This window comes from Prionailurus viverrinus, chromosome C1 (genome assembly GCF_022837055.1).
Source record: "Prionailurus viverrinus isolate Anna chromosome C1, UM_Priviv_1.0, whole genome shotgun sequence".
NCBI lineage: Eukaryota > Metazoa > Chordata > Mammalia > Carnivora > Felidae > Prionailurus > Prionailurus viverrinus.
The window spans coordinates 27,066,859-27,080,390 of NC_062568.1; the positions used below are offsets into that span (position 1 = coordinate 27,066,859).

The 13,532-nt window shown below is 39.5% G+C and overlaps 1 protein-coding gene across 3 annotated transcripts in view; it reads right to left on the bottom strand.

The window, feature by feature from the left end:
* Positions 1 to 613: 613 nt before the first annotated feature.
* Positions 614 to 13,532, bottom strand: part of CD28 (CD28 molecule) — a 37,310-nt gene continuing 24,391 nt past the window's right edge. The window contains exons 4-5 of one of the 3 annotated variants that reach the window (XM_047872662.1): positions 9,189 to 10,882; positions 614 to 828 (exon numbers count right to left, since the gene is read on the bottom strand). In XM_047872662.1, coding sequence (XP_047728618.1) covers positions 10,754 to 10,882 — 129 coding nt within the window. In that variant the 3' untranslated portion in view covers positions 614 to 828; positions 9,189 to 10,753. Of the gene's footprint in view, positions 829 to 1,858; positions 10,883 to 13,532 lie in introns of those variants that run through there. The other 2 variants (XM_047872660.1, XM_047872661.1) reach the window with 2 other exon arrangements.

Here is a 13,532-nt window from a genome sequence, read left to right on the forward strand (position 1 = left end):
TAATATAAAAACAGGGAGGGGGACAAAATATAAGAGACTTTTAAATATGGAGAACATACAGGGTTACTGGAGGGGTTGTGGGAGGGGCGATGGGCTAAATGGGTAGGGGGCATTAAGGAATCTACTCCTGAAATCATTGTTGCACTATATGCTAACTAATTTGGGAGTGGGAATAGATTAAAAAGTAAAATAAAATAAAATAAAATAAAATAAAATAAAAATAAAAATATATGACTATAAGTTCCCCAGACTCCTTGTAGGAGGTGCTCCTTCTTATCAGTTAAGTCTTACTGATATCTTGTGAGTTTCTTGTATCTTCAGCTATTCTGCAATCTACAACACCCCAATAGGCAGTGTGTTCAAGGCAGCAAGTTTCCCAAGTTTCCCATGTCAGCAGGTATGAATACTGTCGTAAGTATACATCTAGCATAACATTTAGTTATTCACAGTTACCAGAGACTACTGAGCATGTCAACGAGACAAGATACTAGTGAGTCAAGTTCTGTGTATACCAAGTAATATAATCTGAGTGTTTATGAACATCAATAAGCATAAAGGAGTTACTAGTTAAATGCTTTAAGCTTCATGCAACAGAAAAGCCAACTCAAATGCCTTAAATGATAAAGTTATTTATTGTTTCACATGACAAGAAGTTGAAGGAAGAACAGCTTCAGTGTTGGTTCATTCTACAGCTCAACGATGTCATCAGAACACAGGTTCCTCCTCTCTTCCCGCTCTGTGTATCTCTGCGTGTTCTTTTTGGGTTAACTCTCCTCTCCTCACAGTCCTAAAATGACTGTTCCAGATGCCACTTACAGACACAACACTCTGTAGCAGGAAAGAGACTGGTTATTTCCACCGACCTCTTTTAAAGAGCCAGGAAAAAATTTCCCAGAGACCTCTTAGAACACACTGCCTTGGCTCTAGTTCAGAATGTTGTCACATGTCCATGCTTAAAGCAGTCACTAATGAGAAGATAGGACCACTATTCTGGCTTAAACCAATTATTACCCACTCCCTGGAACGCCCCAGAAGCACAATGGGGGTAGATACATGAACACAATTAGAGTTCTGTTTGTTGCCAAGGAAGGGAAAATGGGTTTTGCTTCTGAATGTCTAAACAATGTCTGAAAATGTATATATTAATAGAATACATTTCGACAATTTATGAAATTCTAAATCTTTATCAGTAGTCCTCAATTTTCCCAAGTCTTTTCACAGTAGCTAGTTCATCTAATCTGTCAAAGGCCAAAACAGCTTGCAGATATTTATCAAATGACAGATGTTCATTCATCCATCCATTTATTCATCCAATTAAGATGTGCTGAGTGGGGTACCTATGTGGTTCAGTCAGTTAAGCATCTGACTCTTGCTTTTGGCTCAGGTCATGATTTCATGGTTTGTGAGTTTAAGCCCCACATTGGGCTCTGTGCTGATAGCGCTGAGCCTACTTGGGATTCTCTCTCTCTCTCTCTTTCTCTCTCTCTCTTTCTCTCTCTCTCTCTCTCTCCCCCCCCCCCCACCCCGCCCTACCCGCCATCTGCTGCACAGGCATGCTCTCACTCGCTCTCGCTCACTCTCTCTCTCTCTTTAAAATTAAATTAAATTAAATTAAATTAAATTAAATTAAAACAAAATGTTAACAACAAAAAAAAAAAAGATGTGCTGAGCACGTATCATATTCAAGATAATAGTTCACCATGGAAGACTAAATAATGTAAACTTTATGTCATCAAGAAGTTTATTATTTGGAAAATGATAAACTCTAAAAATGATGTAATAGTTTCTTGTGCTATAACATGAAGGTGCTTTTAAGATTAAATTCACACAAGAAATCCATAAGTTCCAAAAAGTTTTCAAGATTTCTGACCTAAAATGTATGAATAAAATTCATGATTTTCTTAAGAGAAAGTAATGGAAACCTTTATGATCAATTATTGAATTTAAGAGTTATAGGAAATTATAGATTTATTCAAATAATCCTTACTGAAAAATATCAAACATAAAGTATTTATAGCTATAAAATAGGAATGTGGTGATGGGCAAAAACCCAAAGCAATGAATTTATTTGGGGACGATTATTTTGGCAGAGTTATAATCGGGAATATGATTATACCATACCTATTATAGATATCAGACTTGAAGTTATTTAGTCCAAGCCCCTCATGTACTGAGAACTACAAAATAAGAATACATTCTGCCATTAACAGAAAAGTTCCAAGGACAGCCCAGGAAAGAACTCCAAACCTGGTGTTCTCCAGGGCACAGGTTTTTTTCCTCTGAGATCTGAGCCAGGAAGTTTCTTCTCACATTACTCCTAAACCACCCTCCCCCCACCAAGAAGTATTTCAGAGAAAACCACCCAACTGAATTAAATTGTGCAGAAAAATAAATAAATAAATAAATAGTGCAGAAAAGAATAAAGAAGGGACCCAAGAGAGAAATTTTTATGGTATTAAGAACAATTCCACTTTTTTGGTTGATTGTTAACTCTTGCTCATCCTAGATAATTCCTGTTTTGAGAATGAGGACCTAATTTATTCTATAAGGAATGCAGTCACCAAGTAGCAGAAAGGCAAGCATTCTGTCAGGACCTCAGCAGTCCATATGTGTGGGCAGTAGAGAAAGGCACTCTCTGCAGGTGGACATAGCTCTTGCAGGTGAGTAGCTTAAGGGGATCCAAAGGGATTTCAGCCCCCTCCAACCCCTTTGGCTAGGGGCCCTGTGCAGGGCACACAACACATAAATATACACAGTGGGCCTACATGACGGAAAAGAAAAATCTTGGAATTCCTGAGGCTGTTCATGTAGACCCAGAACTTGAATGCCATATACAAAATCAGGATAAATTTATTCTGCCAGAATCTTTATTCATTACTGACATCCTAGACTATTGGCACAATGATCTTAATCATCTGACCTTTTAGAGGCAATTTCCTCATCTTGGCTGGACAGATCAGACTAAATGCTACATTTGGCTCTATTTTTAAATTGCCCAGATGGGTGTATGACTTGGGGTGCCCACATATGCTGGACTGCTTCCAGAAACTGTTCGTACCTTGGGTGTAACCAGCAGCTGTAGACAAGAGACATGAATGGAGATGAGAGAATGGTAAGGGCCAGGTCAGTGTCCTTCTTATGTAAGTAAAACTGATTTTACCACTTCCCTGTGAAAGTTTGATTCCAGAGGTGGTCACTCTTGGTCACCTATAAAATGGCAGCCAAGTGCAGATTGAAATCATGGATGATGGGCAGAAAGTAGGGGGCCAATTCTGAGACAGCTGCTTCTGATCTCTGTTGCACCTACCCCATGTTGGATTGGATTGTGCTACGTGTGGAAGAGTTCACCGTGAAAGTGGTCCTGTTCATTACACTAAACAAGGCCATATTTTTGGGCCCTACCTCCTGTGACTCAAAATTTGCTTTGTTTCTTTGGAGATTAAAAGGATTTGATCCTTAGAAAAGAGGAGAAAAGGCAAACTGGACTTGAGAGAAGAGTAACCACAATTCCCAAGATTTTTAGGCTTTTAGCAATAATGTACAGGGGACTGCATCATCATTCAAACAGCTTCTCCTCATCTTTACTTTTAATTTCCCATTTCTTCTACCTAAAATGACTTTCCCTCAGACGAAGTTTCTTCTTCCTTCTTGCATGATCCATGTCCTTCTTTCAAAACAGATGCTTAACATTCACCACTTCCAAGAAGCCTTTTTACACATCCAAACTGATTGCTTCCAGCCCTAAAAATGCAGATGGTGACTGGAACTCAAAGACATAATTGTAACTAAAATTGTGGCGTGGGTCTAAGTCAGCAAACTGCAGCCTGCAGGCCAAATGCAGCCCACAGCCTGCTTTTGAACAGCCCATGAGCTAAGAATGGATTTTACATGTATAAGTGGTTGGGAAAAAAAATCAAAAGAATACTCATATTGTGTAACATATGAAAGTTACATGATATTCAAGTATCAATGTCTACAAATAAAGGTTTATTGGAATGCAGACATGCTCATTTGTTTACATATTGTCTATGGCTGCTTTTGCACTACAGTGGCAGAGTTGAATAGCTGCAAGAGACCATGTGGTTGCAAAGCCTAAAATATTTACTATCTGGCCCTTTCCAGAAAAAAGTTTATCAATACCTCATCTAAGACATTAAAGGTGCTAGAGATGTTAAATAAGAACATCTCAAAGAGATAGATTTCAGGCAAACCAACAGAACAGAGGTTATCAAACAGCCACATGAAGGTCTGAGCCCATAATTAAGACTAAATGGTTACCAAGAGGAGGAGCGTATTTAAAGAAGAAGGAAAAGGGCTATATAAAGTCTACCTTTTACATTTAGTAAGTGTGGAGATAATAATGTCCGTGTTCCTCACTGCCACATACCCAGTATCTACCTCATTTCTTAGAGCTGAGCAGGTGCTCGTTGAATAGTTATTGAACGAATGAATAGGAAGGAAGGAGGAAGAAGCATAAAACAAGTGAAACAAGAGTTGCACAGGGTTGGGAGTGAAAAAGAGTCCCCAACAGCAATCTCAAGTTTGTCTATCCTTGCATAATATGCCACAGGTTCTCAAAAGTTAGAAGCTAACATACCATTTAGAAACTAACATATCAATTGTTAATCTGTGCCCAGGAGACGAAAAAATGACCAAATGACTATAGTAATGGCCATGATCCCCATTCAAGCCCACCTTTCCACCCCTTCCTCAATCACCAGACACTTATATATTTAGTCCAGAGACAAAATTGAGACTTGAAGATTAACGAGGGGAAGGAAATCAAAGATAAAGCTCGTGAAATAAACATCACCACTTGTTGATCTTTGATTAACTGGCTCTTCTTTCCGAAACAGGGCCTCTTTTTCTTTCTCTCTCTCTTTGCTTGCAGGTGACACCCACACATATCCTTCAGTGTTGGCAGAGATGCTCACTCAGATAACAACTGGAGTTCATGCTGCACATTTTCATCTTCATGTGTCATCATCACCAAGTAAAACCACAACTATAGGAAAACAAAGCTGTTTGCTGCTCTTCTGTTTCAACTGACATTTCCACCCAGCTCTCACAACTTGTTCTTTGGAGCCAGAGGAGTGTTTAAATCTATCATCAAGACAGCACTATCAAGATGCAATGTAAGGAGAATCTAGTCCACCCCTACTCTAGGAAAAATTCACCCTTCTGTGACTTTTCGTCCCCTTGAATTCCTGGCACTCCAACACCTTTCAAAATTTAATCAAGCAAACAGGATACGAAGCTGGTCTTTCGAAAGCATACATTCTGGCCTTTTGAGTAGCCTCAATAATGAGGTCAGCTTAGAAAAGACAAAATATTCTTGGATCACCTGTATTTCATCCCAAGCATTTTTCAAGTATGGAGCCCAAGTGTCCACACACCCTGAAAAGAACAAAAGAAATACCACGAAAGTGTACTACATTCTGCTAAGGACAGTGGTCTGGGTTTCTAAGTTGTGAGAGCCTGTGAATCTTCGAAGGGAAAGCATCCATTCATTTGGGATGCCATCAGAGAAAGTGGAGAGATCCACCCATGCAGATTTGTTCCTTAAGAACCAAACTTCTGAGTACCACTGACGAAAAGTCAAGAGTGAGGCAGTGCCTCAACTTAGGAGACACAAATAAGTTACCAAACAAGGGTCTGGTAATGACTCTCAGACCATTCCAGTTTCTGCTGCTGGTGTGGTGGTTTGGCCTCCATTATGATGGATCTAGAAGTTTCTTTGATTTTTCTCACTCATCCATTATCTCTGTTACAGGCAAGATGAGAGAGGAGAAAGGGTATTGCTTAAAAAAAATCCATATTTTTTATCAGACTAGAGAAAAAAAGGTAATTCAGGGCTGTGAGCAATTATATCATTCAATAGTTATGTAGTTAGAACATGGTGGGAGATCTGTTAGGTAAAGTTATTAAGTTTGCATTTGATTTCACTTTGAACTTGGGTTTCAAGGTGCTAGAACCTTTTTACATAACTAGGTTACACTATTTTTATTAGCCCAATAAAGGAGCACTTATTGAGCAGATTCATTTAATGGCTGATTTTTACCAGTCTTGTCCCTTTCTTATTGAATTGGTTTGTCCAATTGAATTCATGAGTGATTAGCTAAGTTCAGGGTTTTTTGGAGTAGGAGGATGCATATAAACTCATCTTTTTCAAGTTTACCTTTATTAAATTTAATGAGCTCCATTTCAACAAAGAAGAGTCACCTTGGAGAAGAACTCATGGTACACCTATCTGACTTCAGGCCACCTTCAAAGAAGAGTTTGCAATGAAATAAATAGGAGCCGCTATGTAAATTATCAGACAAGCTCTGTGTCTCTTTTTCAAGGGCCTTCCCCTACCTGCAAGATGATAGCCATGTGTGTGTGTGTGCGTGTGTGTGTGTGGTGATTAACATATCTGATTTGAATTTTCAATTTACTAAAAGTGCCACAATTTTGTTTGTTGTTGGTCTTTTATTTTTAAACTGTTACAAGCCATTAGAGTGTTCAGTTATGAGCATGACAGATAAAGAAGCTGAAATTATCTATCCCCAGCATTCTCATCTGTGAGCTCTTTTTGAATCATAGCCAGGCAAGGCATTTATAGAATTTGCTGGGGTCAAAAAAAAAAAAAAGAGAAATGAGTAGCAGTTCATAGTGAGATGGGATTTTTAACTACCAAGGCAACAGTGTTAGAAGTCTCAGTCTAAAGTCATGTTTAAAACATGGTCGATACTCTGTTAAGAGTAAATTTGGGAACTTCAATGGAAAAGCAACTTACTCTTGTCTGTGGCTTATTTAGCATGACCTTTTAAGATGATTCTAACAGTATTGGTTTTCATCACTGCACAAAAATTTCTAAAATGTGAATGAACTTCTATCAGGTTTTCTTTCATCAAGTTCGGCTGTGTATTATATATGTTTTACCTCCTGTTTCACTGATAAAATGGATTTTTGAACTTATTAATAGAAAAGTAGAAAACATAGCTGACTCTCTCCTTCTCAGAGTATGATTAGTACATTTAAGCTGACCATTAATACATAAGTTGTATGCAGTTCATTCATTTAATCAATAAATATACATTTCATGCCAGGTACTATTCTAGGCACTGGGGATGTGGCAATAAACAAAGCAGACAAAGTTCCAACCCTCACGAAGCTTACATTCTACTTTGGGGAAACAAACAATAAACAAATAAATAAGTTTTTAAAAATCTTGCATAAGAGATGGTGAAATGCTATGGTAACAAGGCAAGCAAGGAAAGTATATAGGGTTGGTGGGGCAAGTGGGGGTATTAACTAGGGCAGAAAGTAACATTTGAGCAGAGGCCTGAAGGAAATGAGGGAGCAAGCCAGATAGATACCCAGAAGAGAACATTCCAGACAAAGGAAACAGTATGTGTAAAAGCCCCGAGATGGAAACATGCCTGTGATGTTTGAGGAGAAATATGTTGGAAAGTATGCATATACCTCTAGGAGAGATTTCCTGAGCCTCAAATGTGCTGAGAGTGAGAAATCACTCAGCCCAGGACTTGAGAAAATCCTTGCCACTGTCCTTGACTTGGGTCAATTACAGGTCTACAGCAGTGATGACCCTAGTTCTGGGTCCATCACTGCCACCATCTCTAACCTCCAGAATGTATTTGAATTTAACATTTTGGGGTCAGTCCCCAGGTGGGCTGTGGCTCTTATCCAGCAGAGAAAAAAGCTGAAATGAGGGATCTAACATCCATTTAACCATCAACACCTCCATTAAATTAGCCATGATAACTAGTGGATCCGTTAGTTAACCCAAGGGACTGATGGGGTCAAGACTAAAGTTTGATGTCTCTCGTAGAACATTCACATCACACAAAATGCACAGTCTGACATCTCAAAGATCTAAACCATTGGTCTGATGAGAAATTGTGACTAAAGCCAAGTAAACAAACCAGGAGTGTACCTTGCTTGAAATAAAACTACTATCTGAAAGTTTGGGTTTTTTTTAAAAAGCTAAACTGGAGATTTACTTTAAAAGATTTATCCCACACCATTTTTAAATAGCAAGTTTTCTCCAGATTCATGGCCAAAACTGAAGCATACCTGCTTTGAAAGACAAATACTAAAGCATAAATTTAAAAACAGGTACGTGACAATTCAGTAATTTTACCACTGAGTACACAGAACATAATGTACACTTGGTCTCTTTAAACTGGCATGCTTAGTCCAACATAAGTGAGTTCACAATCAAAAATTATAGAAATACTGTTAACTATGAGACTCTTACAATAATAGCAGCAAATGACATTATTTTCTTCATAATTACCTTATGTGAAACTGTAAAAGCATTGCTCCAACCACTGTTTTTAAACCATTTCTTGGCTCATACTAATAATGAAAATGGACTTCCCTGTTAACATTTCTACTTTGGCTCTGTTCAGAGTGAGTAAGAGAAATCTAAAGTGTGATTCATCTTTAGTAGACCTATTTTTCCCATCAGAAAATAAAACCATTTTTTTTTACCAAAGATCAAATCTTTCCATTTTTGAAATTTATGTTTCGACATTGCCCTTTCTAAAAATTCTCTAGCTCTATCATTTTCAAATCCAATCCAGTCACTTGGATTAAAGAACTCTGTGTGCCAAGAGGCTGGCAATGCAGCACACGTGCCAGTAAAAATTCAGGAGTTTTTGTCACCCAAGTACTAGCGAGTTTGACCTTCTTTGGGTTAATTATATTCATGGAATGGAAGTCCATTCCAAAGTCAACTGAAGTACAATATTTTCTGTCTGGAATCATAGGATTCCTATCCCTCCCCACATCACACACACACAAAAAAAATTAAAGAAGACTTCTTTCTATACATAAAAGTGGGGGGCAGAATGCTGTACATTTCATTACAAGCTAAAATATTCCAAAACAGGAAAATGGCAGAAGTTAAGAGATTCTCAAATTTTATAGCACCTTATCCCTGGGTAGTGGGTTTAAATTTGTGTTACAATATTCTTCCCCTTCTCGGGGCATTTCCCAGTTTAATCTTTATACATAATTTATATGGCAATAATAATAATAGCTAACATTATTTGTCAGGTATGGTACTAAGCATCAGGGACAAGCATGAAAAAAAGGACAAATTTGGGCCATGCCCTGATGGAGATTATAGTATAGGGACAGAGCAGTACATCACTGGTCCAGTACATTATGATCATTACCTCCATTTTATAGTTGAAAAGCCAGAGTCTTAGAAAGTCAGCAACTTGCCTGAGGCCAACTAGTAATGGTACTTGGACAAGATCTATTTCATCTGCTTCTACAACCTAGACTCCTCTAACGTCTGAATAAATCGAGGCACTGAACAAATTGTAAAGGCAGCAGTAAAGCTCTTCTTCAAGGTCCCCAGGCATACTCCATTTGACCCAAACCGGAGGCAGAAAAATATCTGTGCTCATTACAAGGTCAGGCTTTACAGGGTCAGGCTTTGTTGAGTATCTTGAGAACTTTGATGTGGACTCAAAAGACATACTCCAAAATACTTTTCCATGTCATTGGACCTCCAGAGTAAACACACAGCTGAACCCACAGAGTTCTGGAGCGCTGAGCCCTAAAGCACATAAAGTCTCTGTAAAGGAGTTCTTGCCACTTTTCCTTTTGCCTGTTGTCTTCTGGAAATCTTCCACCAGATGCCAGCCACTCCCTGAGCACACTGGCAAGAGTCCCATCATTCCCTTCTATTCTCCTCCTTTAGAAGAAGCATCTTGGGACTCATCCTCCATATACCCTAATGAGTACTAACACCCCTTTCTCACAGTATCATTGCTGCTCTGGATACGCTTTCAGCATCCCTCTTTAGATTTCTGCACAGATAACAAAGAGACCAACCCAGCAAATCTGAAATATGTGGAACAGAAAAGCCCCCTCTATGATGTGACTGGAATGATCTGCTAAAGAAATAACACTTCATAGTATTCAAATAATTTTGACATCGGGTGGTTTCATTTCCTGACACATTCTTCTGTGGTTTGGGGGGACTGCTTTATTCTTTTCAAATCATATTGTCAATACTACATTGAATTCCCATTGCAGGGAGTAAGAAGAGCAAGACTGCTTCAAATTGCTTTGAAGGTATTCCACTGGTCCAAAGGACTAAATATGACCAGAATTCAAAAAAACAAAAAAACAAAAAACACAATGTCTATATCTTTCTTAACCAAAAGTATTAAATAGGAACTAGTGGCTCATTTCACGAATGAGAGACAGTGTTTTAATGATTTTAAAAATATGAAGTCTCCCCCCTCCCCCACCCTCACCTACCCCCACCCTAAACGCCTCTTTAACCAAAAGGAATGGTTTTGTAACCTTTCTTCTCCATCTAAAAAGTCCTTCCATATGACACTCCACTTGGCCACAGTGTTCAGGTGAGTGAGATGAAAAAGAAGTGAAATGGAAAACAGATTTCAAGGCTAACAGAATCCACTGGCTTTTTGTTCTCTACTGTAACCTCTTGATCAAGTCAATAAATACATGGTAAGTTGAAATTTGGGTCATGGCACTACAAGATAGAGCCTGCCACAGCAATATTCTTTAACTTCATTTCAGAGCCTCAAAATACTGTTATTTGGTCTAGTCATTCAAGAAACATTGGCATCGTTGGCCTAATAGGAGCCCCTAATGGGAGCTGGTGGCCGGCTGAAGACGAGGCAGTTTTTTCCTATCCAGAGCAGTTGTGTTGAGCAGGTGAAGCGCTGCCAGCCGGCTTGCATCTGGATAGGCGTCCATGTCAGGAACGGTATGCCGCAAAGTCGCGTGCTGGGGCGTAGGGTTGGTAGTGCCTTCGGGTGGGCCCTGGCCTCCGGGGGGTCATGTTCATATAGTCACTCTGAAGGATCCTACTCCTCTTGGTCTTCATCTGCAGAAAAGAGAAACATCACTGTGAAGGGGGCGGGGGCACAGAAAGAGACGTCATGGGAGGAGCTCTAAGACTTGGGAGCAACTATTCAGAACATAGACTGTCAAATGAAGCTGAATACACCTGACTTCATTGAGCGCCTTGGACCTGGATAGTGACTAATCAAACCTAATTACTTTGGACTCTTCCAAATTGCGAAATCGGAATCAAACAACGTATTTTAGATAAGTGTACCCATGTTACTCTTAATACAATCATTTGATCTGAATTCCAAAAGCATATCTAATTAACGTATCCTTTGTTGATATGTAAATACTCTTTAAGGCCCTTCCTCCTATGAAAAGGTTGAGCTTCTCCACTGCAATCTTCTTACGTTAGTCATTTGGTTAACAAGCTGTTTTTCCTTAAGTAATCCAAGAGGACCTTAGATTCTGAAATGATCATAAAATTCATAGCAGTGGAGTCCAAATTAGTGGAGAGTTATGGTTCTAGACAACTACTTACATTCCTATTCTTTTATATGCACATACATTTCTGTAAAGACAATAGTGTCCTTCATCTCTGTTCCTCAGACTCTGCTCCTTCTTCCCCTTTCTATCAGGGGTAAGGGAAGAAAGTAGGGGCAATCCTAAACCCAGAGCAAGAGCATACTTGCCATAAATCTTAGCAAAGTTTTGATTGGGCATTAGGAGCATCTTTTCTGAACCAACGTGATGGTAAAATTTACATATTTGATAAAAGTCACATAAAAATTCTAGAAATAGAAAGCTACCCAGATTTCTGAATGCAGAATTCTCTATTATGAAAAAACAAAATGTCTATTTCCTGGCACCTAGGCCTGGTGCATAAGTAGATATATTGCATGTGAATGGAATGAAAACTTGAATAAATACGTAAGCAAGTGACTTCTGCCCTGGCCTATTTCCATGCACTCCTCCATGAACCATTCATACCTTCGTTGTCAAATGGGCAGGAGCAAGTGTTGAAGGTTGGAAAAATACGGACTCCCACATTACCAAATACAGCTAACATGTTTTCAGTTCTCATCATTTGAATTCTCAGCCACATTCTACACTAATGATTATTCTCTCCTTTTTGAAACACTCTTCCATTTGCCTTCTGTGAGATGGTACCATCCTGGTTTTCATCCTACCTGTCTGGCTACTCCTTGCCTGCCTCCCTTGCAAGCTCATCCTTCTTTAAGTAGTCATTCAATGTGAGTTCCTCATAGACTTCTACTCACTCCTTCCTCTCTCTCTCTAGGCAATCTCATCCCCATTTGCAACTATTCACCCAAATTTATATCTCTGACCTAGACCTCAAAGGCACCTAAAACTCAACATGTCCAAAAGGAAACTCAGGAGCCTCCCCTAAAGTCTGGTCCTCTCTCATTGTTTCTGATCTCAGCGGGTGATTTTACCATATATACGGTTGCCCAAACCAGATGACCTAAGCCTCATTCTTGACACAACCAGCTCCCTATCCCCTGTTCCAGGGGACATTTGACAATGTCTGAAGATATTTTGGGTTGTCACATCTAGGAAGAATGCTATGGCACCTAGTGGGTAGAGGCCAGAGATGCTGCTGAATACCCTCTGATGCACAGGGAAGCCCCCTACAACAAAGAATTATCCAGCCCAAAATGTCAATAGTGCCAAGACTGATAAATCATGATCGAAGGAGTCTGATCATGAAAATGAATGGAGTGAAAGGGAAGTAATGGATACAAAATATGTGACCAAATTTAGAATGAATATTATTGGATTGCTTGTCCCTTCCTTTTTGCTCATACCCAGAGATGACTGATGATTTGAGCCTGGGAGCCTGGAAGGATGCTGCTCCATCCATAGATATAAGACAAGACAGTAGGAGAAGTAGATTTGTAAGAGAAGGTTACAAATTCAGCTTTGGTGATTTGGGATTTGAATGATGGATGAATGATCCAGCTGAAACTAAGAAGACCACAACATTAAACAGACATAATTGGGAGATTCATTCAAGAGAATTAGCCATGGAAACCAAGTGGGTGAGGGAAGTTGCTCTTCAAACATCTTGGCTCTACATCCTTTCTATAAATGAAAGACTAGAGTTCTCTTGGGCACAAGGTTATGACACGGCAGGAGTAAGGGCAAGGAAACGTCTGCCCCCAAATAAATGTGGAAGGCTGCTAATGATACCCTGGCAAGAATCTTAGCTCTTACTGCAGCTCTGAGGACTTCCCTTGACAGACTCCCAATGGCAGCCTTTGCCTTCAGACACCCAAATAAAACTATAGCTGGCCCCAATAATGAAGATGTCTTGAGTCTGAGGCTCTCCAGGTTGCACAAAGACTATGAAAGATCTGCTCAATTGGCTCCCATGCTTACACTCATGCTGTTATCATATAGTGGACTTAGTCCACTTAGCCATAAACATAAAAGTGGGATTGAATTGACACGTGCATGGCTGGGAACACCATACAGAACCCATAGTGTCCAGCTGCATCTAGCACATGCCTATATGTGTGGAGAGTATTTGTCTTATGTGTCTGTGTGACTGGGTCATCTATTCTGCCCCTTCACCAATCCGCTGTGTCTGCTAAAGATGTGTGACTTCACAATCTATCTTCCCTTGCCCTTCCTCCACTCCCACTCTTACCTCCTTATTTCCT